Genomic DNA, 19,940 nt, shown 5'->3' on the forward strand with positions numbered 1-19,940 from the left:
CTTCTACCATTGCCTTTGTCTTTGTGGGAGAGTGGCTATTCAAAAGATGTACATAGAGAAAAATTCGAAAATCTCCCTGGAGTGACCATAGTTTCATTACATTTGAGTTTGAAAGGAAGATTGTACAAGGTGATATCCATGGTCTGACTGAGGTATCAGTTGATACAGCCGGAAATAGGCTGTTATGGAATCCCATGATTATTAATGGTGTTAATTAATTTCTTGATGCATGCTTGAAAAGTACCTCATTAGACTGGAAGTTTCACACATTTAGCACCAATAATTTAAATACTTTATGGAGGAAACACTGAAAATTGCTATTGGTAAACCGAGGGAATTGGGCCCTAATTGATCACAGAGGCACTTACATGTTTACGATTCCTTAGTGGCTGAGAAGAAGAGGGCTATAAGAGCACAGATTAGAGGCATAAGGCACTCGGTCGTACGGGACACTGCTGTTGGTTTCAGTTTGGTTAAACAAGCATATAAAAATTGGTTAAGACATAACAGAGCACAGAGATTACAGAGAGATGCATTGCAGATGTTGTGTGATATACGCAATAAGAGCTTGACAATTTTTGGGAAAATTATTAATGAAGTGGGCGTTTCGCAGCCAGAGTGGCAAATTAACTCTGTCTTCGAAAAAGACTGGTCAGACTATTTTGAGTCTATTTAATTGAACCAGGGTCCCGCCGATGGGGTTGATTTTCCAGAAGAGTCCAATTTTAATGACAATTGAAATGTATCTATTGATCAGGTAATTATAGATGAAGTACTAAGTAGAATTAGTACTTCAGGGGCACCTGGTGCAAACAAACTGTCAAATATTGTATTGAAGAGCAATACCGTGGTTTGGTCTACTATTCTGACAATACTTCTCAAACAGGTGGCAGACACTGATATTTTCCCTTACTCCTGGAGGACTGCATATATCATTCCAATCTAAAAGAAGGGTTTGCGGGCTGACCCTTAAAATGATCACCCGATTTTTAGTCTTGGTGCGAACAACAAGGTGTTTGCATGTGTACCGCTGTCTCATTTAGAATGTTGGGTTAAGGAGATGGGCAGATTCAAAAAATGGCAAACATGCTTCAGGAAATGTTATGGTACCACACTCAATGGGTTTAGCATGAAATGCATACAGAATTTAGCATGATCCAAAAAGTTTGACTCAGTATTTATAGCTTTTGATACATTAAATAGAGGGCTATTGTGGGACAAACTGAAACATTGGGAGATTCCACCTGGTCTCCTTAGCTTGATTATAGGTCTGCATGAACACACCAATATACAAGTGAGGCTGAATCAGGCTGGGACTTTGTCCTGCAAGATCCCTGATTTTTCTGGTGGCAGACAAGCCAGGACAGGGTGGCAGACAGGGATGCATTTTAGCTGCCTATCTGTTTAACCTTTATGTATCAGATGTTGGAGATTCTCTTAAGCCGGTCTCCTTTGCTTCTCCTAAGTTACGTAATTTGAAAATGGTCTGGTTGGCATACGTCGATGATGTTTCTGCTTTTCGACTGTGCGTAGAAGGGACTTCAGTACCACGTTAAGGCATTTGCTGATTATGGCAGAAGCCGTTTATTTTAAATGAGCCCTGGTAAAACTAAGGTAATGCAATGCACCCTCAAAAAAGAAATTGACAACACTTCGTTTGCGATTTGTGCCTGATGTAGTAGAGTGGGTAAATAGTTTTGTCTACCAAGAATTTCTGATTACTTCTAAGCCTCACAAATGACAGTTATGAGAATGGATGACGAATAGGGCTAGTGCTCTTTCAAAGCATTTGTGCAGAAGGGATGCCATATATGGAAAGTTCTCGCTAACTCCACTTCTAAGATTTTATGAAGGTAAAATCGTACCAAAAATGTTATATGGCACCGAAGTTTTGCAATTGTGTGTTCTGGATTTCTTGCCACATTTGGAAGGGCTTATTTTGTACAGGGCATTAAGGGTTCCTAACTCAGTTCCCATTGCAGCCATATGGTATGATCTGAGGATTACATCTTGATTTAGCAAGGCTCATTGGAAATGCTTGTCATTCTATCATAAAATGATGTGTCCTTTGCATGATTCCGTATTTTCCGATCTGAATGATATCATTATTAGGGATGGGGATCAATTTCTGAAGAGCATTTTGATATTCTGTTACAACTTATTGTTGTTGATCGACTTGTCAAATACTTTTCATATGAACAATACTAATAAAGTAAAAAAGCATTGTATAGACATGATTGGATTTCCACCCTCGAGGGAATGCATAGTTATGCGTCTCTCATCCATCTCAGTTTGGAGCATAAAATGGTGGGGTATTGGCCCCCTATTTGTCGATCTACCTAAATAGATTTGTTCGAGGCTCGTTTTTAAGATTTAGGTGGAATCATATGAAACACATATTGCTTATATATGGAATGATCTCATCAGAGTTGGCGAAGCATAGATTTTGTGGAATGATAAGTGAATTGGAGAGACTGAACACCTCTTGGTCTACTGACGTGCACTACAGAGTAAACAAATAACCTTCTTCAACAGGTTTGTAAATTCGAACACTTCAATTGATTGCTGTGTTTTTTGGGCCTATTGCCTTACTAAATCAATTGTTTTTGCTTTCGTGGGATTTAGTAATTGTTTAAGATTGAGGGGAACTGAGCAGTCATATTTGTTAGGATGGTTTTATTTTTTTGGTTCCTTATGGAAAGTGTGGAATTTGATATGTATTGATTGTCGGGGATATATATATATATATATATATATATATATATATATATATATATATATATATATTTCTTTTTGTAATACAAATTGAGCAAATTGAGCATCAACTGTAGGTAGTTGAATCCATAATGAGGAAATGTGTAATGAATTATACAATGATGCATTGAATTACATTTTTTATTCTCTGTTTTAATATGTGTTTTTGTAAGTATTGTATTTCCTGTCATTGTGAAACATTTTGTTAAAGGTTATTTATTACCGAATGGTAACGGCAATAAAAACCTTTTTTTTTTTAAACTCTAAGGTGCCCTCTGCATCAAGAGGCAGTCTCTTGGTGCTTTCTCATGAATTGGGATGCTGCCCTGCTGTTTGGTGATATGACCCCATAGCCCAATAGGGAAACATTTCTGGTTGTTCGAGCCTACTATAAGAATGCCCCACGTGTTTTCATTCACACCATGTTGAACGTAAACAACTTTATATTGTCATTTTGTTACAAGTACCTCTCATTTGTTTGTCTTTAGATTTTTGCTCTTTGCCACACCGGTATCCCTGCAGTGCGTATGCCGACTGCATCAGCAGTGATATGAACGTGACATGCCAATGTAGGAAAGGATATTCTGGAGACGGATTCAATTGCACAGGTACGATTAGTGTTTTTGTTGCCACCTTCTCACTGTCGTAATACTGCAGGCTGTTGTTTTTGTTGATCAAATTAAAACAACAACACATGGGTTCCCAGAATAGGGACTTACCGGCCTACTCCGACCTTTGCGGGACCGGTAAGTCCCCATTCCGGGAACCATTCCCCATTCCCATTTGTGCCCCAATAGGGCTCAAATGGGGAAGGAGCAAATAACGGTACCGCAATTTGGGGTACCGTTATTTGCACTGAAGTCCCTCAGCGGGTCCCGTCCTTAATGTGTGGTCTGACCACACGTTACGGACGGGTACCCGCTGAGGGACCTCGTAGTAGGGCGGTGGGGATTACCGGCACCGGTGCCCTTACCGGTGCCAGTAATCCCCTAGCGCCTTCCGTGTAATGAGGCCGATGATGTTAAGTAGGAGAGGATGGCCAATTCCATATTTTTGTCTGCTAGCTTTCCAGACTACATGGATCTCTTCCTGTTTTACCACTCTGATTGTCTGCAACGATAAACATTAGCTACATTAGCTAACAACGAAGTACTTCCTATGGATATGCGCTAAGTATATTATCACACCATCCAGAATCAAATGACTACCTATAAAAAATGTCTTCTATTTATTAATCCGTAAATCATCACAGAAAGTTAAATAAAAGTATTACAAATGATGAAGACATTACATAAACAAACCACCAACATGTGTTTCGCACCTACGTTTTCAGGGCTGTTTGAAAGCAGGTTAAAGATTCAAAGAAGTACCTACAAATACATTAACAACATATATAGAGAGAGAAAAGAAAATTAGTATATAAAGTATTGCCGGCATATTATATGTATCTCTCGCTAATTTAAATACATCTTCCTAATAGATGCTGGTCCTAGAGTAGTTTCTGAATTGCTTTACTATTTAATTTAAGTAGAATACTTGCTCTTGAGTATACAGTCTTTATCATACATCTGGCAAATCTCGGAAATCTTATTTTCAAAACTCCAAACGTATTCTGAAACTCCTAATTTAAAAAAAACATTCTGGGGTTCATTTTCGAGGTATAACACTTGTCTTTAGCACTTCCATTTTTGTTCCAGGGGATTATCATTGTTTTTGAAGGTGGAACGCTTCCGCCTCACGTTTCCCCTTCGCCTTCAAAGACAAATTGGTTTCCAATGGAATCCGCCTGATTTTGCAGCAGGAAAAAGCAGGCGGTTTCCATTGGAAATCATTGTAAACGCCTCCTGCCATGGGTGAATGCTGCCTGCCATCCCTACATGGCAGGCGGCATTTACTCTATAGAGAACTGTAAAGAGTCTTCCACCATCTGTTTACACTTCTTATTTCCACTCCACATGGAAATGATGAACATTGTGCAAATAAGTGCATACGTAAGGGTCCCCTCCGGCCAATTAGGTTTTCCAACACAATGAGCTCCTCTATGTCTACTAATTTCATACTATAGTACTGAATGTACCAGTATTGAAAGATAATTTCTTAATTTGAGGTCACAAGCAATAGTATATTCAATGCAGTATTCTTCGGTAATTAGTTTTATATTGCGATTAGATACATTTCCTATAAACCAAACTAGCAACTTGAACGGGATGGACTCAGTTATGCAGATATACTATTTAAAAAACACATAATACCATTGCTTCCCCTGGCTACTCAATATAGAAAGGTTATGTTAATTCCTAGGTAGTTGACCTGTCCAATCCAACACAGTGGTCTCTTTGTTATCTAAGAACTTGTTTCACGGATGAGGTAGCTTGGATTACAAAATGTGTATATAAAGGACATAAGGTGTAATGTTTCCACAGTCAAAAAGTGTGCATTTTTCAACTTCCAATCGAATTCAGAAACCATATCTAAGTGTCCACTCTGCCCCCTCCAAGAGTGTTTCAATCCTCCTGGACTCCTTATCTTTTAGAGACATTTTCATTTGAATACCATTTTTGTCACTTCAGCTATCCCTCTTTTGTTTTTCTTATCATTCACCGTCCTCCTGGTCCTCTTTAATCTTTTTATGCGAACACCTTGATGCTCTTGATATATCATAACGCGCCTATACACAAGTGTTTCAAGGCGCGACGAGGCAAGGAAGGGGAAACAGTGGGAAGACAGACAACGATCCTACTAGGCCAGGTATCATTCAGATCGCGCAAATGCATGGGTAGGGAGAAAGGGAAAAGTGCCTGGGGGAAGAGAGAGAGGAAAGTGCAGTACATGGGATGGAAGAATAAATAAGATAAATAAAAGCGGCCAGATGGTGGCAAGTGCAAGGTAAGAGCAGACATAAGTGCTGGTAGGGGGACTGTAGGGATACAGAAAACAGTCCCTAGGTGGGGGGGGGTTGCCAGGGAGGCAGGGAAGGTGTGCAAAAGGCAGGGGCCTGGCCCCAAGATCAGAAAGGGTGGCCAGGTAACCAGTGCAGTTTCAGCCAGGAATTTCACCAGGGAGAGAGGCAGAGAAACCAGAAGCAAAGAGGAAGGTTTTGAGGTGTTTCCGGAACCAAAGATGGTTCTCCTCAAGTTTCAGGGAGGCAGGAAGGCTGTGCCAGAGAGAGAGATCGACTGCCAACTCGTTGCTTGGAGAAGCGACTGGCCCTGGGGCAGTTGGAGGCAGATGAGCGAAGAGCCCGAATAGGAAGGTATTTGGGAAGAGAGAGTTGAAGTTATTGCGGCCCTGGCCCCAGAAGGCCTTGTGGACAATGCAGAGGGTTTTGAACTTAATCCTTGCAGTCACTGGGAGCCAGTGCAGAGATTTCAGTCGTGGTGAGATACGAGTAAATCAAAAAAGGGACCAGTGGGATAGGGAATGGTGTATATCAAAACATTTATCTTTTCATAAATATCAATAAATGTAACTCATTGAATTCAGAATTAGTTTATTAGTATAGAAACATATAAAATTTAAATTCTAAAAAGCACAATACTTTATCACAATTTAACTCACACATAATCATTCACTTCTACCATCCATTCAACATGTAGCAATCATACTTGGTGTGTTGACTCTTTGGTCAACATATAATTCAATTCACAGTACAAATGTCCTCCACTTCAATAGACAATGGTACTAACTCTGGTTTTATTCAATTCCATAGATTTAGAAAGTCTACATCTGTTTCGGTTGACTATTTTGGACTTCCATAAAATGTGTCTTCTCGATAAAGCAACCTTCTTCAGGACCACATATGGGAATTAAATCATTCCCATCTAACCAAGTAGGGTGAGTTACACCACTAATAAGCATAGATCACAGCGTTTTTACTGTCTCCAATTAATCATTAATGGTTTGAGAGGGGTTCTCCATAGCCTAGTTGAATCTCAGCGTGTGGCGTGTGGGACAGGACCATCATCTTCTCAGTATATCTCTTGATACCAGCTATACTCTTTACGGTTAGCTCAAGACGAGTCACATGCAGTTTTAGAAATATTCTTGAACTTTACAGTGCATCCTCTGTGCAGAGTAATAATCCTTTACGTCCGCGGGTTTTCAGAACGTCTGTCCCAGCCCTGTATTCGCTCACACTGCCGTCACAAAGGATTGCAGCGGTGAGATACGATCCTTGGGCTTGAGGCCAAGGACAAGTCTCGCAGTCCTGTTTTGGATAAGTTGCAGAGGGCAGAGAGTAGAGGCAGGCAGATTTAGATAGCGGCTGTTGCAATAGTCCAGCCTAGAGAGAACTAGGGCTCTGGAGACGGTGAGCTTCTGGGGGAAGGAGAGGAAAGGAAGAATACCTCTGAGGAGGTGCAGCTGGTAGTATGACTTCTTAGAGATTTCAGAGATGTGAGGAGAGAAGGGGAGTGTGGAGTCGAAGATGACCCCGAGGTTTTTAGCCTTGCAGGTGGGAGCAGGAAGAGGGCCAAGAGAGGCCGGCCAGAGAGCTGCAGGGAAGGAGGGAGTGGGTGTGCCAATGAGTAGAATCTCAGTCTTACTGGCATTAAGGCAGAGGTCATTGGCGGCACACCACTCCTGTATAGCAGACAGACAGTCAGAGATGAGGGATGGAGAGGAGGAGGCCGAGGGTAGCCTGAAAATGAGCTTGGTATCATCCGCATAGCACTGAAAATTGGAGCAGAGAGCGCGATGCGATGCTATCTCTTCTCTATTCTTCCACTCTGTGTTTTTTCTTCTTGGCAACTGTAACTTGCATCTTTCCTCTATGCTCCTTTACTGCCCTTTTCTTCCTTTACTTGAATCTTAACATCTATCGCAGTATGTCGCTCCCATTTTTCTACAATTCAGGCTCTTGTCTCTTCCTTATCTTTGTTCTTAATGGTCCTTTTCCAGCCTTGGATCACTCCCTTCTTTACTTTCACTTCTCTTTACCGGTTCCCCCATCTCAGAGAATTCCAATACATTCCTCCCTCGTTACCTTCAGCAATTCAATTCTAATGACTGTTCAATCTTGGACAACCTTCATCCCTGATTCTTCTGACTTTGCTTCTCAAACTATTGACTCCACTTTCTCTTCTTTTAACTCAGTTCATTCCTCCACTCTTGATCTCTCTCATCCTCCTCTTCCCTTCAAACCTTCTTGAAAACCTCCTCATCCTTAGCTCACCTCTCATCTCTCATTGCTTTGTTCCTCTCTTTGGCGAGTGTAAATGGAAATAAATGAAACTTTCTTCTGCCCTTCAATTGTTATCTTCTTTACACACAACCTATAGCTCTGTGCTATTTCATGCCAAAAACCTGTATTATTCTTATTTTATTTTATCTCTTTCTTCCCACTCAAGTCATCTTGCTCAGACTTTAAGTGGTCCTCCCTCTCCTTACCCACCTGGTTGCTCTCTCAATTCATCATTAACCTCTTCCGACCTTTCCTCTTTCTTTTTAGATAAGGTAAATCACTTAAGGGCCTCTCTTCAGCTGCCCATCTCGTCTGACATTTTGCTTTCACCTCCACTATCAACTCCCCCCTCTTCCTTTACTTCTTCATCTCCACTTACTGACACTGTTATAGCTTCACTGATCGCTAGAGCTCATTGATCTTTCCAATTCTTCTTCACCACCTTATTTAATCTTTCACACACAACTTCAGTTTACCCATCGTCCTCCAAGCATGCCATCATTCTTCCTTTAACTTAAGAAGCCAACTCTACCTAGCTACTGTCCTATTTCCCTTCTCACTTGTCTCTGGAAACTTCTGGAATGTGCTGTTTATTCTCAACTCTCCACCTACCTAGATCATAACTCTTTTCCTTTGCCTTTTCAATCTGGGTTCCTACCACTTCATTCCCCAGAATCTGTCTTACTAGCTGTTTCTGACGCCCTCCTGTCTGCCAGTCACTCCAAACTCTCCTCTATTCTTATACTATTGGATCATTTTGGCAGCCTTTGACACAGTGGATCATGCCTTTTTTCTCTCTCCTCTCTCTCTACTTGGTATCACTGGGTTTGCTCTTAATTGGTTTCATTCCTACCTATCGAATGGTTCTTTTGCTGTCTGTGGGGCTGGACACACCCCTTCACCGGGCCAACCTTCAACACAGTGTTCCACAAGGTTCTATCCTTGGCCCTCTTTTATTCTTCGTTTACACTGTCCCACTTGTCCACGCAATTAAACCTTTTGGTCTTTCGTTTAATTTTTATGCCAACAATACTCTGATTTTTCTTTCTTTCTCTACTTTCTCTGATTTCATCCATAACAATATTTCCAAATTTCTCCAGGCTGTTCAAGCTCGTATGCACTTGCGGTTCTCCATCTTAAACCAACAGAAATCATCTTTTTCCCGTCTTCTTCTATCACGTGTTCGCACTCTGTTAGACCAACTAGAGCTGGCAATACCAATTGTCTGACTATACCTAGATATAGGCTCACTACTATTGGTGGTAATAGTTTCCCTGTAAAGGCAGCAAAACTATGGAACACAATTCCTCAAGACCTGCGCAGGGACCAAACTTTCCCATCCTTCAGGAAAAATGTTATCAAACATATTATCTCGACCGACCCATAATCTCCCACCCTTAGTCCTTTCACTTACTATCCTCACTTAACTGCATGGTACCTTTGAATCACATGTGGAATCTGCTCCATCTGTGAATCTAACTGCTACATGGTAGTGGAACATATTGTAATCTGTATATCTGAACTTTGCTCACTGTCGGAACTTATATGTCTCTACTCTACCCCGAGTCCGAGGGCTCCATAGAGGGACTCTTCCACAATTTGTAAATTTGTACATTATATATTACTGTAACTATATAACCACGATATTTGCCTTCTTAATTATGCATTGTAGCTACTGTATTTACTATTATATCTTTGTATATTGTATAATTCTGTATTTTGTATAACTATGTAAGCCTTGCATCTTCATAATGTTGCGCCCTATTACCTTCGGGTCTGGAGCACGTAATTAAGTGAATAAACAAACAAACAACGGGGGCGTGGCCAGCACGCATGCTGTGAAGTCGCACCTCAGTGAAGCTCCTGTCCACAATCCTTATCGCCGCCTGAATTAAGCTGTTAACGCCAAGCAATCACCACAGAAACAACACCTGCTGAAAAGAGAACCTCCGTTCACTGAAACGTCTCAACTCCTGGTTAAAAACGGAGTTGGCAGAGCCAGAAACGAGCTAGGAGAAGAAGCGCCCCTATGCTCCCAAGATGGCGAGTCCCGTGTGGCTCCCCGTGCTTTCAAGTGAACAACGTGAACTCAGCTCCCACACTGAGCAACAACCGGGCAGTTATCACCTGCTGGGAGAGGGCCCTGTTTCTGCAGCTGCGACCCGACCTCCGAAAGAAAACGGGGTCCGCAACATTGGAAACGAACGAGACGAAGAAGCGCCTCTACCCACCAAGATAGCGGCGGCCTGCGGGGCTCCCTGCGCCTTCAAGTGAGAGGCGTGAACTCGGCTCCCAACCCAAGCAGTAATTGTGCTACTACACCCGCTGGAGGGGAACCCTTTTCCTGCGGCTGCGACCCGACCTCTGAGGGAAATCGGGGTCCCCAACATCGGAAGCGAGTGAGATAAGGAAGCGTCCCTGCACACCCAAGATGGCGGACTCTAACACGACCTACGGCCCCGCTATGTGAATGACGAGACTGCGGGAAACTGTAACCGCAACTAACCCCGATCCCGGCCACACTTGGATCGGCGCTGCGGATCCCGACAACTGATCGAGAGACGGGACTGGAGAGGCTAAAGGTGAGCATCCCTCTCCCTCCCGAACCCACTAAGCCGGTTGCTCCCCTGGTCCTGGGAGTGAGCGGGGATCCCGGAACACGGTGACATAAGCACCGGCCGCATACGAAAGACTGGGCGCAGGAGACGGTACTCCACCGCGGCGCTCCTTCGCAAGGCCCATAACTGGGTTGAATTGGCTGGACCACACAACAGGCAGGTCGGGAGCGGCGGCTGGAACGGGTCCTCAGCTCCTCACACACAAAATGGCGAGTGGCACAACAGATCCGATCATCTTCATCACCCGCACTGATTGACAGAATCGCTGAAGGGGGGTGAAGCTACACTTGCACCCCCATCTTGCGCACTTCCCTGAACCGCTGCGGGACACACAGCTCCCCACTACCTGAGATAACCTGACACTAAAGCCTAGGGATGCCTGGCTAGGCACAACCTAATGTTTACCGGACAGGAGATCAGTCCAGGGAGTGCAACGCAGAGCCGCCGCAACCACACAGGTGCCCATCGGACAGTGAAAGCCGCACGCTGCCCCTAAGGAAAGTGATGTCGCCACCCAAGCCCAAATCCAAAACAACAACAATGGACTCTTTCACGACGGTAAGGCCCAAGCAGCTGCCGCAATCTGACCCCGCGGCCGACACCGGACCTTCGAACCCAGAAGCAGCGCCCGACAACACACAGTTCCTCCGGGCCATAGCAGAGCTCCGCACCTCCATCGAAAACAGGATTGATGAAGTAAAATCGGACATGCAGCTTATGCGCCAGGACGCCCGCAACCTAACGGAGAGAGTGAACACTAATGAAACTGTCCTACAAGAAAATGTAGAAAACACTACAGAACTGAAAGCGCAAGTCCGCGATCTAGAACAAAAAGTAGCGAGGCTGGAAGCGCGCTCCGAGGATGCAGAAGGACGCGCTCGGCGCAACAATATCAGGATCCTAGGTGCCCCCGAAGACATGGAGGGCCCGGACCCGACAAACTTCATAGAGACAATGCTGCAGCAGGAGATTGGTGCGGGTAAACTCTCACAAGGTTTCTCGGTGGAGCGGGCCCACAGATCTCTTCAAAAGCGCCCACCACCAGGTTCGCACCCGCGACCGATTATAGCCAAGATCCTCAACTTCCAGGACAGGGAAATAATATTGAGGTATTCCCGGGAAGGCGGAGTGATTAGAAAGCAAGGCTCCACAATAGTCATGTATCCTGACTATACCCCTGCAGTGCAACGCGCCAGGAACTCCTTTATTCCAGGGAAGGCGAGATTGCGGACACTTAATCTTAAATATATGTTGCTCTACACATCTCGCCTCAAAGTCCTTTATAAAGAAAAAGCTGTTTTTTTAGAATCCCCAGCGGCAGCAAACATGTGGCTCGAGCACAATAACCTGGCGGATGATGACGAGGAACCTCCTAGAACGGACAATAGATGATCAAGAAACCGGACTCACAAATACTGGCGTCAGACCCAACACTAAAGCACAAGGCAGATTTCTAACTTGCACTTGGGGTCACAACACACAGATAGCTCTATCGGACAGGAGCACCGGACACCACAAGCGAACATGTTAATGGCCCACCCCTACGAGACATGTGCAGGTCACATTCCCGCACAACGCCCACGCCGGAAAGCCTGGAGAGGCTCAGAAAGCTTGGGAGCCCCTGAGCGCTGCACGTTCACCGCAACTGCTGGGGGCAGTTTGCAGCTACACAGCCCGAACTGCTTGTTTGTTGGACTGTTAGTTAACAAAGTTGACTGTTTAAGCTGCGTTTGTTGCCGCAGCAGTTTTGGTTTGACACTACGTTCTTCATGCAGAACGAGGAACAGGGAACGGTGGCCAATGAATCGAAAATGCAAGAAACGAGGTGAGAGGGCGAGAGTCAAACGGAGCCCCCCAGGGTGGGCGCCCTATGCATGGCAATGCAACTTAGAATACTAACTTGGAATGTGAGAGGGTTGGGGTCCTATCTGCGCCGGAACAGGTTCAGGTCCTATCTTCGCAGGAAGAAAGTAGACATTGCAATGCTCCAAGAGACTCACCTCACAGTGGAGGACCAGTCAAGGCTACAGGAGCACTGGGGAGGTCAAGGACAGGGGGCCCCGTATTCCAAATTTGCTAGGGGAGTGTATACTTGGATTAACCCTGAGGTGCCCTTTCAGGTGTTAGGGACTGAAGCAGACACGGAGGGGAGATATTTGATACTGCGGGAAGTGCTTGAGCAAGTAGAAATCTGCCTAGTCAACACATACTTTCCAAACCATGGTATTCCGTCCTACCTTGCTAGGCTGCATATGAAACTGGCGAGACACAGAGACAGCCTTTACATATGGGGCGGGGATCTCAACTGTGTGAGGGATGGGAACCTAGATAGGTCCGAACCCCCGCTGGTACGAACGGATAGGACCTCAAAGGTGCTGAACAACCTGCTGGAACAACTAGACCTTGCAGATGTCTGGAGGGAACACCACCCCACACAACCTCCACACGAGAATCGACTACATGTTTATAGACAAAACACACCTAGCTCAGGTAGAATCGGTACAATACATGGGCAGATCGATCTCGGACCACTCTCCCCTGTTAATGCACTGGGCTCTGAAGGGCCCTAGACCCCCTATCCTGCTGTGGCGAATGCCCACGGAGGCTCTGAAGGACCCAATATTTAAAGAGGAGCTGGGAGAAAAACTGGTAGAGTATGTCACCAATAACAGTGGCAGTGTGGAGCGCTGGAGCACGGTATGGGAGGCCCTGAAGGTGGTAACGAGGGGAGAAGTTATTGCCGGGACAGCGGGAGTCAGGAAAATGCTGAGGAGGGAATTGGAGGAGAAGGAGGAGGAAATAAGGCTGGGAGAAGCTAATAGCGCCGGAACTAGAGAGGAGGAGGAGCTTTTGCAGGAGGTACGGATGAATTGTCACCAGGCGTGGGGACGGCTAGCAAAATTTGATTACGCAACACGTACCACTAGAGCACACATAAACGGGGACAAACCAGGTAGGCTACTGGCCTGGCTGTGTAGGCGAGAGCACCCAAAACACCCAGTGACTGCGATAAGAGATAAGAAGGGAGAAATAAGAACAACCCAAACCTCAATAAACACCACATTTGCTGACTTCTACTCCACACTGTACGCACATGACACCCAAGTACCGCTGACAGACATACAAGACACCCTAGAAGAGATAGGACTCCCCAGGCTGAATGACCAACAACGAGACTCTTTAGAAGAGGCTCTTACGCCTGAGGACATTACAGACGCTATTAGATCCCTGTCCACATGCAAGACCCCAGGAACGGACGGGCTTCCCCCGGAGTTCTACAAAGCATACGAGACGACACTAACCCCACTACTACACGAGGTATTCCAGGAAGCCTACGAGACGGGAACCCTACCCAAGACCATGAGAGAGACGCTAATAGTCCCGATACCCAAACCACACAAACCAACTGATGAATGCGACTCTTACCGACCGATAGCTATGCTAAATTATGACAGTAAGATACTGACCACTATCCTGGCCAAGAAATTATCCAAAGTGATAGGAAGTCTGGTCCATGAGGATCAGAATGGTTTTGTCCCTGGTCGCAACACAACTGCCAACCTGAGGAGACTACAGCACATTATAGCACACACAGAAGGAGGCCAGGAGCACATGGCAGTATTGTCACTAGACGCCATAAAGGCATCCGACTCCATCTACTGGGAGTGGCTGATAGAGGTGCTAAGGGAGTTCGTATTCGGGGAAGGATTTGTGCGCTGGATCAAGATACTGTACAATGATCCAACAGCCAGAGTAAAGACGGGCAAATGGGTATCAAGACACTGGAACATACAAAGAGGCACTAGACAGGGCTGTCCCCTTTCGCCCATGCTCCATATTTTGGGGCTGGAGCCAATCGCAATTTATATAAGGAAGCAATTCTGGGACGCTGGAATACGAGTGGGAAGGGGGCACCACGTTATCTCACTATATGCAGATGATGTCCTGATCTACCTGACAGACCCAAAAAACAATGCCCCTACAATCTTGGAAGTGCTAAACAACTTTGCTCGTTATTCGGGGATACACTTCAGCAGACAAAAATCCTGCATGTTTCCACTAGCAGGCTTGAGGGGGGTAGGAGTAGACGACCTACCGCAGGTTGGGGTGAAGTGGCAGCCGGATATGTTCAAATACTTGGGGGTCAGGATCAGACAACACCTGAACTCACGCACGAACAGAACACACTGTCGGTAACTCAAGGGCTCCACAACTCGATGAAATTCTGGTCTAGGCTACCACTCTCAATGATGGGCAGGGCATCAATAACAAAAATGATCATACTGCCACGATACCTATACTTCTTCCAGACCATTTGTCACTACATCAGACCACCTTTTTTCCGAAAATTAGAAGCCCAGATTAGAGACTTCATATGGGGAAAGGCACGTCACAGACTGGCACTGAATATTCTGACCCTTCCGTATGATGCAGGGGGCATACAGCTCCCGGACTTCGAAAGGTACTATCTGGCAGCCCAACTTAGTCACGTTACCAAATGGCTGTCGGATGAGGTCACCAACGAAACCAGCCTACTGAGTGATCTCGTCAAACCCATATACCTCAAGGAAATAATATGGGCGCCTCGGGATCGAGCCGATAGGGCCCCTATACTAGTCAAACTGGGCAGACAAGTATGGGAAAGAGTTAAAACCATCACACACTCGAGGAACCCTTACTCCCCGGAAATTCCATTGATGGCAGACATGAGAACGACACCAGCTGATGTTAATACACTTAGGCAATGGGAGGGTCTGGGTATATACGCCTGGGGGGACATGTACGAGGATGAGGAATTTAGAGAGTTGGAATCACTGCATGAGATAGAGGGCCTACCTATGGGGCAATTTTTATGGTACCAGAAACTTAAACACGAGGCTAGGGTGAGATGGAATGACTGGCCAAAGGAACCAACAATGACCCCCCTAGTGACAGAGATGTATAACCTGAGCGACGGGTGGAGGCCAGTGTCGAGAATCTACGTGCAGCTAAACGATAGGCCCAACCCCTGCGGTGCCACACTAAGGGCCAAATGGGAAACGGACACTGGCGAGGAGATCTCAGACAATGACTGGCAGAGAGCACTGCAATACCCAAAGGCAGTGTCCAGAAATGCCAGGTTCAGGCTAATCCAAATAAACGTCCTATATAGAACATATATGCCCCCATAAAGGGTAGCAAGCTTCAAACGGCAAGCGGAGGCGCACTGCCCATGGTGCACTAATGACGAAGCAGGTCTAATACACATGTTCTGGGGGTGTGCAAAAGTAGGCACCCTTTGGGCCAACATCAAACAGGCATGCATGAAGGGCGGAGTAAGCAGATATGAGTGGACAATGAAGGAATGTCTGCTGGGCATGTATCCAGGTTAAGCAAAATGAAACACATTGTACGGGTGATGGACATGGCATGCATACTGGCAAAAAGGGAGATTGCGATGTCGTGGAAGTCAAAAAAGGCCCACAATACATGAGATGGAAGAGGGAAATGGAGCGATGGACGGCCGCAGAAACAGAAGCATGGGGTATACGGATTGCCGGGGATGAGGGCTATACTAACGCTAAATTTGATGCATGGAAGGCCGTGGTGAGAGACATGTTCCTACCCTCCGATGACATGCCCCCGTGAACCAATTGGCGGGACAAGTAGCGCACAGCCACAGGAAGCGCGAGGCTCATAATGAAGAAAAGAGGGAGACGCGACACGAAGGGGCAGAAAGTCAACCCCACCCGCCCCCCACCGAAAAGACATGGACAGGCCACCAAGTGGATTCAAGATAACGTAGCCACTACAATCGTTCAGCATGAAGACGGTTCAAGTTTGTCAAATGTTGTTGTTTTGTTTAGTTTGTTGTTACTTTTCAGGAACCAATCGAATACGTTTTGGAATTGTAAAATGGCGCCAGAAATCAGTGAGAGGGGGAGATTGACACTGGTGTAATGCTAATTTCAAAATGCCAATAAAAATATTTTAAAATAAATAAACAAACAAACTCTCCTTCATGCACTCCTTTTCCTCCTTCTGACATCCCACTGTCTAGCTCAGCTCATAACCTTGGAGTGCTCTTTGATTGAAATTTGACTTTTGATTCCCAAAGCTCTGCCACTGCTAAATCCTGTTGCTTTCATCTTTATAATATTCTGAAAATCGACTCTTTCTTACCCTTTTCTGCTACCAAACTCCTTATTTCTGCTTTGGTTCGGCGATGAGGTAAGGAGGAGGTTACAATATGGCACAGGATGTTCCTGCCAAACTCGTAATGCGGCCCATTATCTCTGAATGTGTTAAGGCACTTAGTTAAGATGAGTTATAAAAAAGGTAGACTTGTCTCTGAAAGCTGCTGTCCATTGCTCTTCCCACCTCCTCTTGTCTACGAAGGCTAAACTGTACACCCTTCTCCCAACTCTCTTGAATTACGTTCTGTTCCCCCTCTGTGTACGCAAAGATTCTTACCTCTGCCCCAAGCAAGCAATCGTCTGTTACGTTTTGTCTTTTCCTTTACATTTTCAGATATTGATGAGTGTGCGGACAACCTGGCATGCAAAAATGCTAAATACGAATGCAAGAATACAATTGGTTCATTCAATTGTTTATGCAGGTACACCAGTGAAAATAACGAAGGCTGCGGTGAGTTCAAACACATCTTGTGGCATGTTTCTTACAATCAACATAGTGGAAAAAAGTACACATTTGGACATTTTAAATGTACACGCATGTTCAAATAAAAATGAATGGTTATGGCTTACGTGTTTTAATATGTATCCCTGCCCCCCCCCCCCACACACACACACACAATCTCTTTTTTTAAAGAATGTATTTATGAATTAAGTTTCAAAAACAGTGTGGTGTTTTCAGATCTAAGACCATTTATGATGTAATGAATTCATCGTTAAAATTAAACTTTTGAAAACGGCATGAGTTATTTGACGATGTGCACACATATTGTTTTAAGAATGAAGGGCTCTTTAGCAAACATGCGCAAACTGTGGCAATCGCCTTTTGCATGCGTACGGGGTGTCACAAAGAATCCCACAGGACGTCTGCCACACACCGCTTGTGTAAGTGCCTCCTGAGTCAGAAAAAAGGCGAATAAGCGCCTTGCACGTTGGAAGTTGAGACGTGAAAAAAAATGACTTGGGAGGAGTGAAACACGTAAGGGAAAATGTTAAACACTGTTTTATTTGATACTGCATATTTGCCCGCTCCCAAATCTTATTTACACGAGCTTTGAACAGAGATGAATAGCGATTAGGTAGAAAGGTAGCACGTGATGTGCTGCTCTTTTGCTATTCACCACAGGCTACCTGCGTTTCTCGGTGTGACCCGGATGCCGGATGCATTGCCTGTCCAAGTACTACCCTGCAGGCACACCCATTTTGCATATATTGGCTATGAATGGAGGCTCAAGCTGAGCTTGTCCCACTTACCCACGTGCACGTTACAAACTGTAAACTCATTACACTTTCTGCCCACAAATATTCGAAATCTGAGTGTGCATTTGCCTTTTCCAAACTTTCCTTTTACATTTGCTCTCGCAGTAATCTTTGTGACCCTGCCCCAAAGTTTTTAAAATAGTTTGTGGTAGTTAAGTACAGTATCTGGGAGGAGAAATCCTTTTGGGCGAGAGTCATCCATTTTGAAGCTTTGAGTAGCAGGACACGGATTTGCCAATTTGCAGGTTCTGATCAAGCAAATGAGCCAATCAAAAACAATAACATATTGAAGCGGAAGATGCTGCCCCCAACCGCCACACTCTATATTGAGCGAGGAGGAGGCTGCAAGGACGGGGTGGGGTGAGGCGAGGGCGGGGGTTTGGGGCTGTGGGGTAAATCTTTCTGGAGTGATCGCGATGAGGTGGGCGCGACCAGATATTTGGATCTTTGTATACCTTTGGTTTGGTGGAGGTGGGGCCCCCAAACGTGTCTGTGCCCCAGGCCCGAGATGTTCTTAAGATGACCCTGTATAAAGGAATGTACTACTTTACTGTACTGCATTTAGTAAGAGCCCTGCACCAACAATTTGAGTGTTGCCATGGTCTGCTCTGGAACTTCTGTATCTACACTCTTATTCCCTTGGCTTCCTCAGGATGCACACCCCTCCCCTCATCTATACCTTCCTCTACCAGTAATGTTCTCTTCTAGGTGCAGTCTCCTTGGTTTATCTCACCCCTGGTCTGATTTGTATCCTGGCAACGTGCTCAACAAAAGTCGGATAATCCAGGAATCAGGAGGGTAGCGCATTTGTCTGAAGTGCGAGCACCAGACATATATCTCGATAATGGCCAAGTGCTAGCTGAGGACCATTCAGCTTATCATCCATCCAAGTTGGATACCATGAGACCCAACTGCTTTGCCTGATAGCATATATAGCTGCTACGTACAGTTCCTTTGCTTTCAAGCAATGTTGTACAGCCAGAATTATAGACATCAACTAATAACGTTCTTAAATGTTTGACTAATATCTGTTGGTTTGTTTATAGCAGAGATTTCTTTCTTTTCAATTAAACTACCTCTTTTCTTTCTCTTACAGGGCAGTCAATCAACACACCAGGTACAGTAAGATGGAAATTGCAGATTTGCAGAATTAAATGAAGTGACATTAGCATGCTATATTTTCCCAGTTTCATGATTTTATTTCTCTAAATCTTCCCGTGCCCAGCGGTTGAAAACCACAATTTGACCGGAAAAAACAAAGGCGTAAGTTATGTACCTAATCAGCAATATTGCCTTCGCTGATGGCACCTGAGCACAGCAAAAGTTATACCTGTTCAATGTATCACTTGTATGTTCGTCATACATTTTATTTAATGATGCATAACACTGATGCATGGGAAGGCGCTTTCTATTTACACTGATGGGGCATGAATGACACAGACCATCATAATGTAGCAATGGGGTGTGACATATCTAGGCGACATCTAGGGCTTGCACTGCAGCATGACATGTATACCTGTGCTGTATTCTCTCCGTAACATTTGGTCTAAAAAGTGTTGTTTAATTCCTGACAGTAACAAGACTACCTCGTGTCCCATGCTTGCATCTGCATTAGCGATGTGTGGCGCTTTAAAATGACGCATGGAAAGCACTGCATTCTTGCATCGTACTGGCCACTAAACTCTGAAACACCCGACCCTATGTATCTTCTCCTTCAAGTGAACCACATGGCATCCTAAACTAATCATCTTGGAGAAAACAGCATTGAATATAGAGCTAGGCAATCCAATATCCTCCCGACCCTTGGGACCAGGCAACAAAAACAAAGAAGGTGTCCAATCCATCCAGCAAAATTCCTATATTCTGAGATCCACCTTCCAATCCCAATTTAGTGATGAGCATTCACACCCATCAGCAAAGCTCTTGATATGAATGGGTGAAACTCTGGGATAA

General features: G+C 44.9%; 1 protein-coding gene across 2 annotated transcripts in view; it reads left to right on the plus strand.

Annotated features, from left to right (window-relative positions):
* The window catches only part of LOC138468025 (fibrillin-2-like), a 691,910-nt gene that overhangs the window by 533,826 nt on the left and 138,144 nt on the right, over positions 1-19,940 (plus strand). For both annotated transcript variants that reach the window (XM_069608420.1, XM_069608421.1), the window contains 3 exons: positions 3,243-3,362; positions 17,065-17,181; positions 19,084-19,104. In XM_069608420.1, coding sequence (XP_069464521.1) covers positions 3,243-3,362; positions 17,065-17,181; positions 19,084-19,104 — 258 coding nt within the window. The remainder of the gene's footprint in view (positions 1-3,242; positions 3,363-17,064; positions 17,182-19,083; positions 19,105-19,940) is intronic.

This window comes from Ambystoma mexicanum, chromosome 4q (assembly GCF_040938575.1).
Source record: "Ambystoma mexicanum isolate Mex_15411 chromosome 4q, UKY_AmexF1_1, whole genome shotgun sequence".
Lineage (NCBI taxonomy): Eukaryota > Metazoa > Chordata > Amphibia > Caudata > Ambystomatidae > Ambystoma > Ambystoma mexicanum.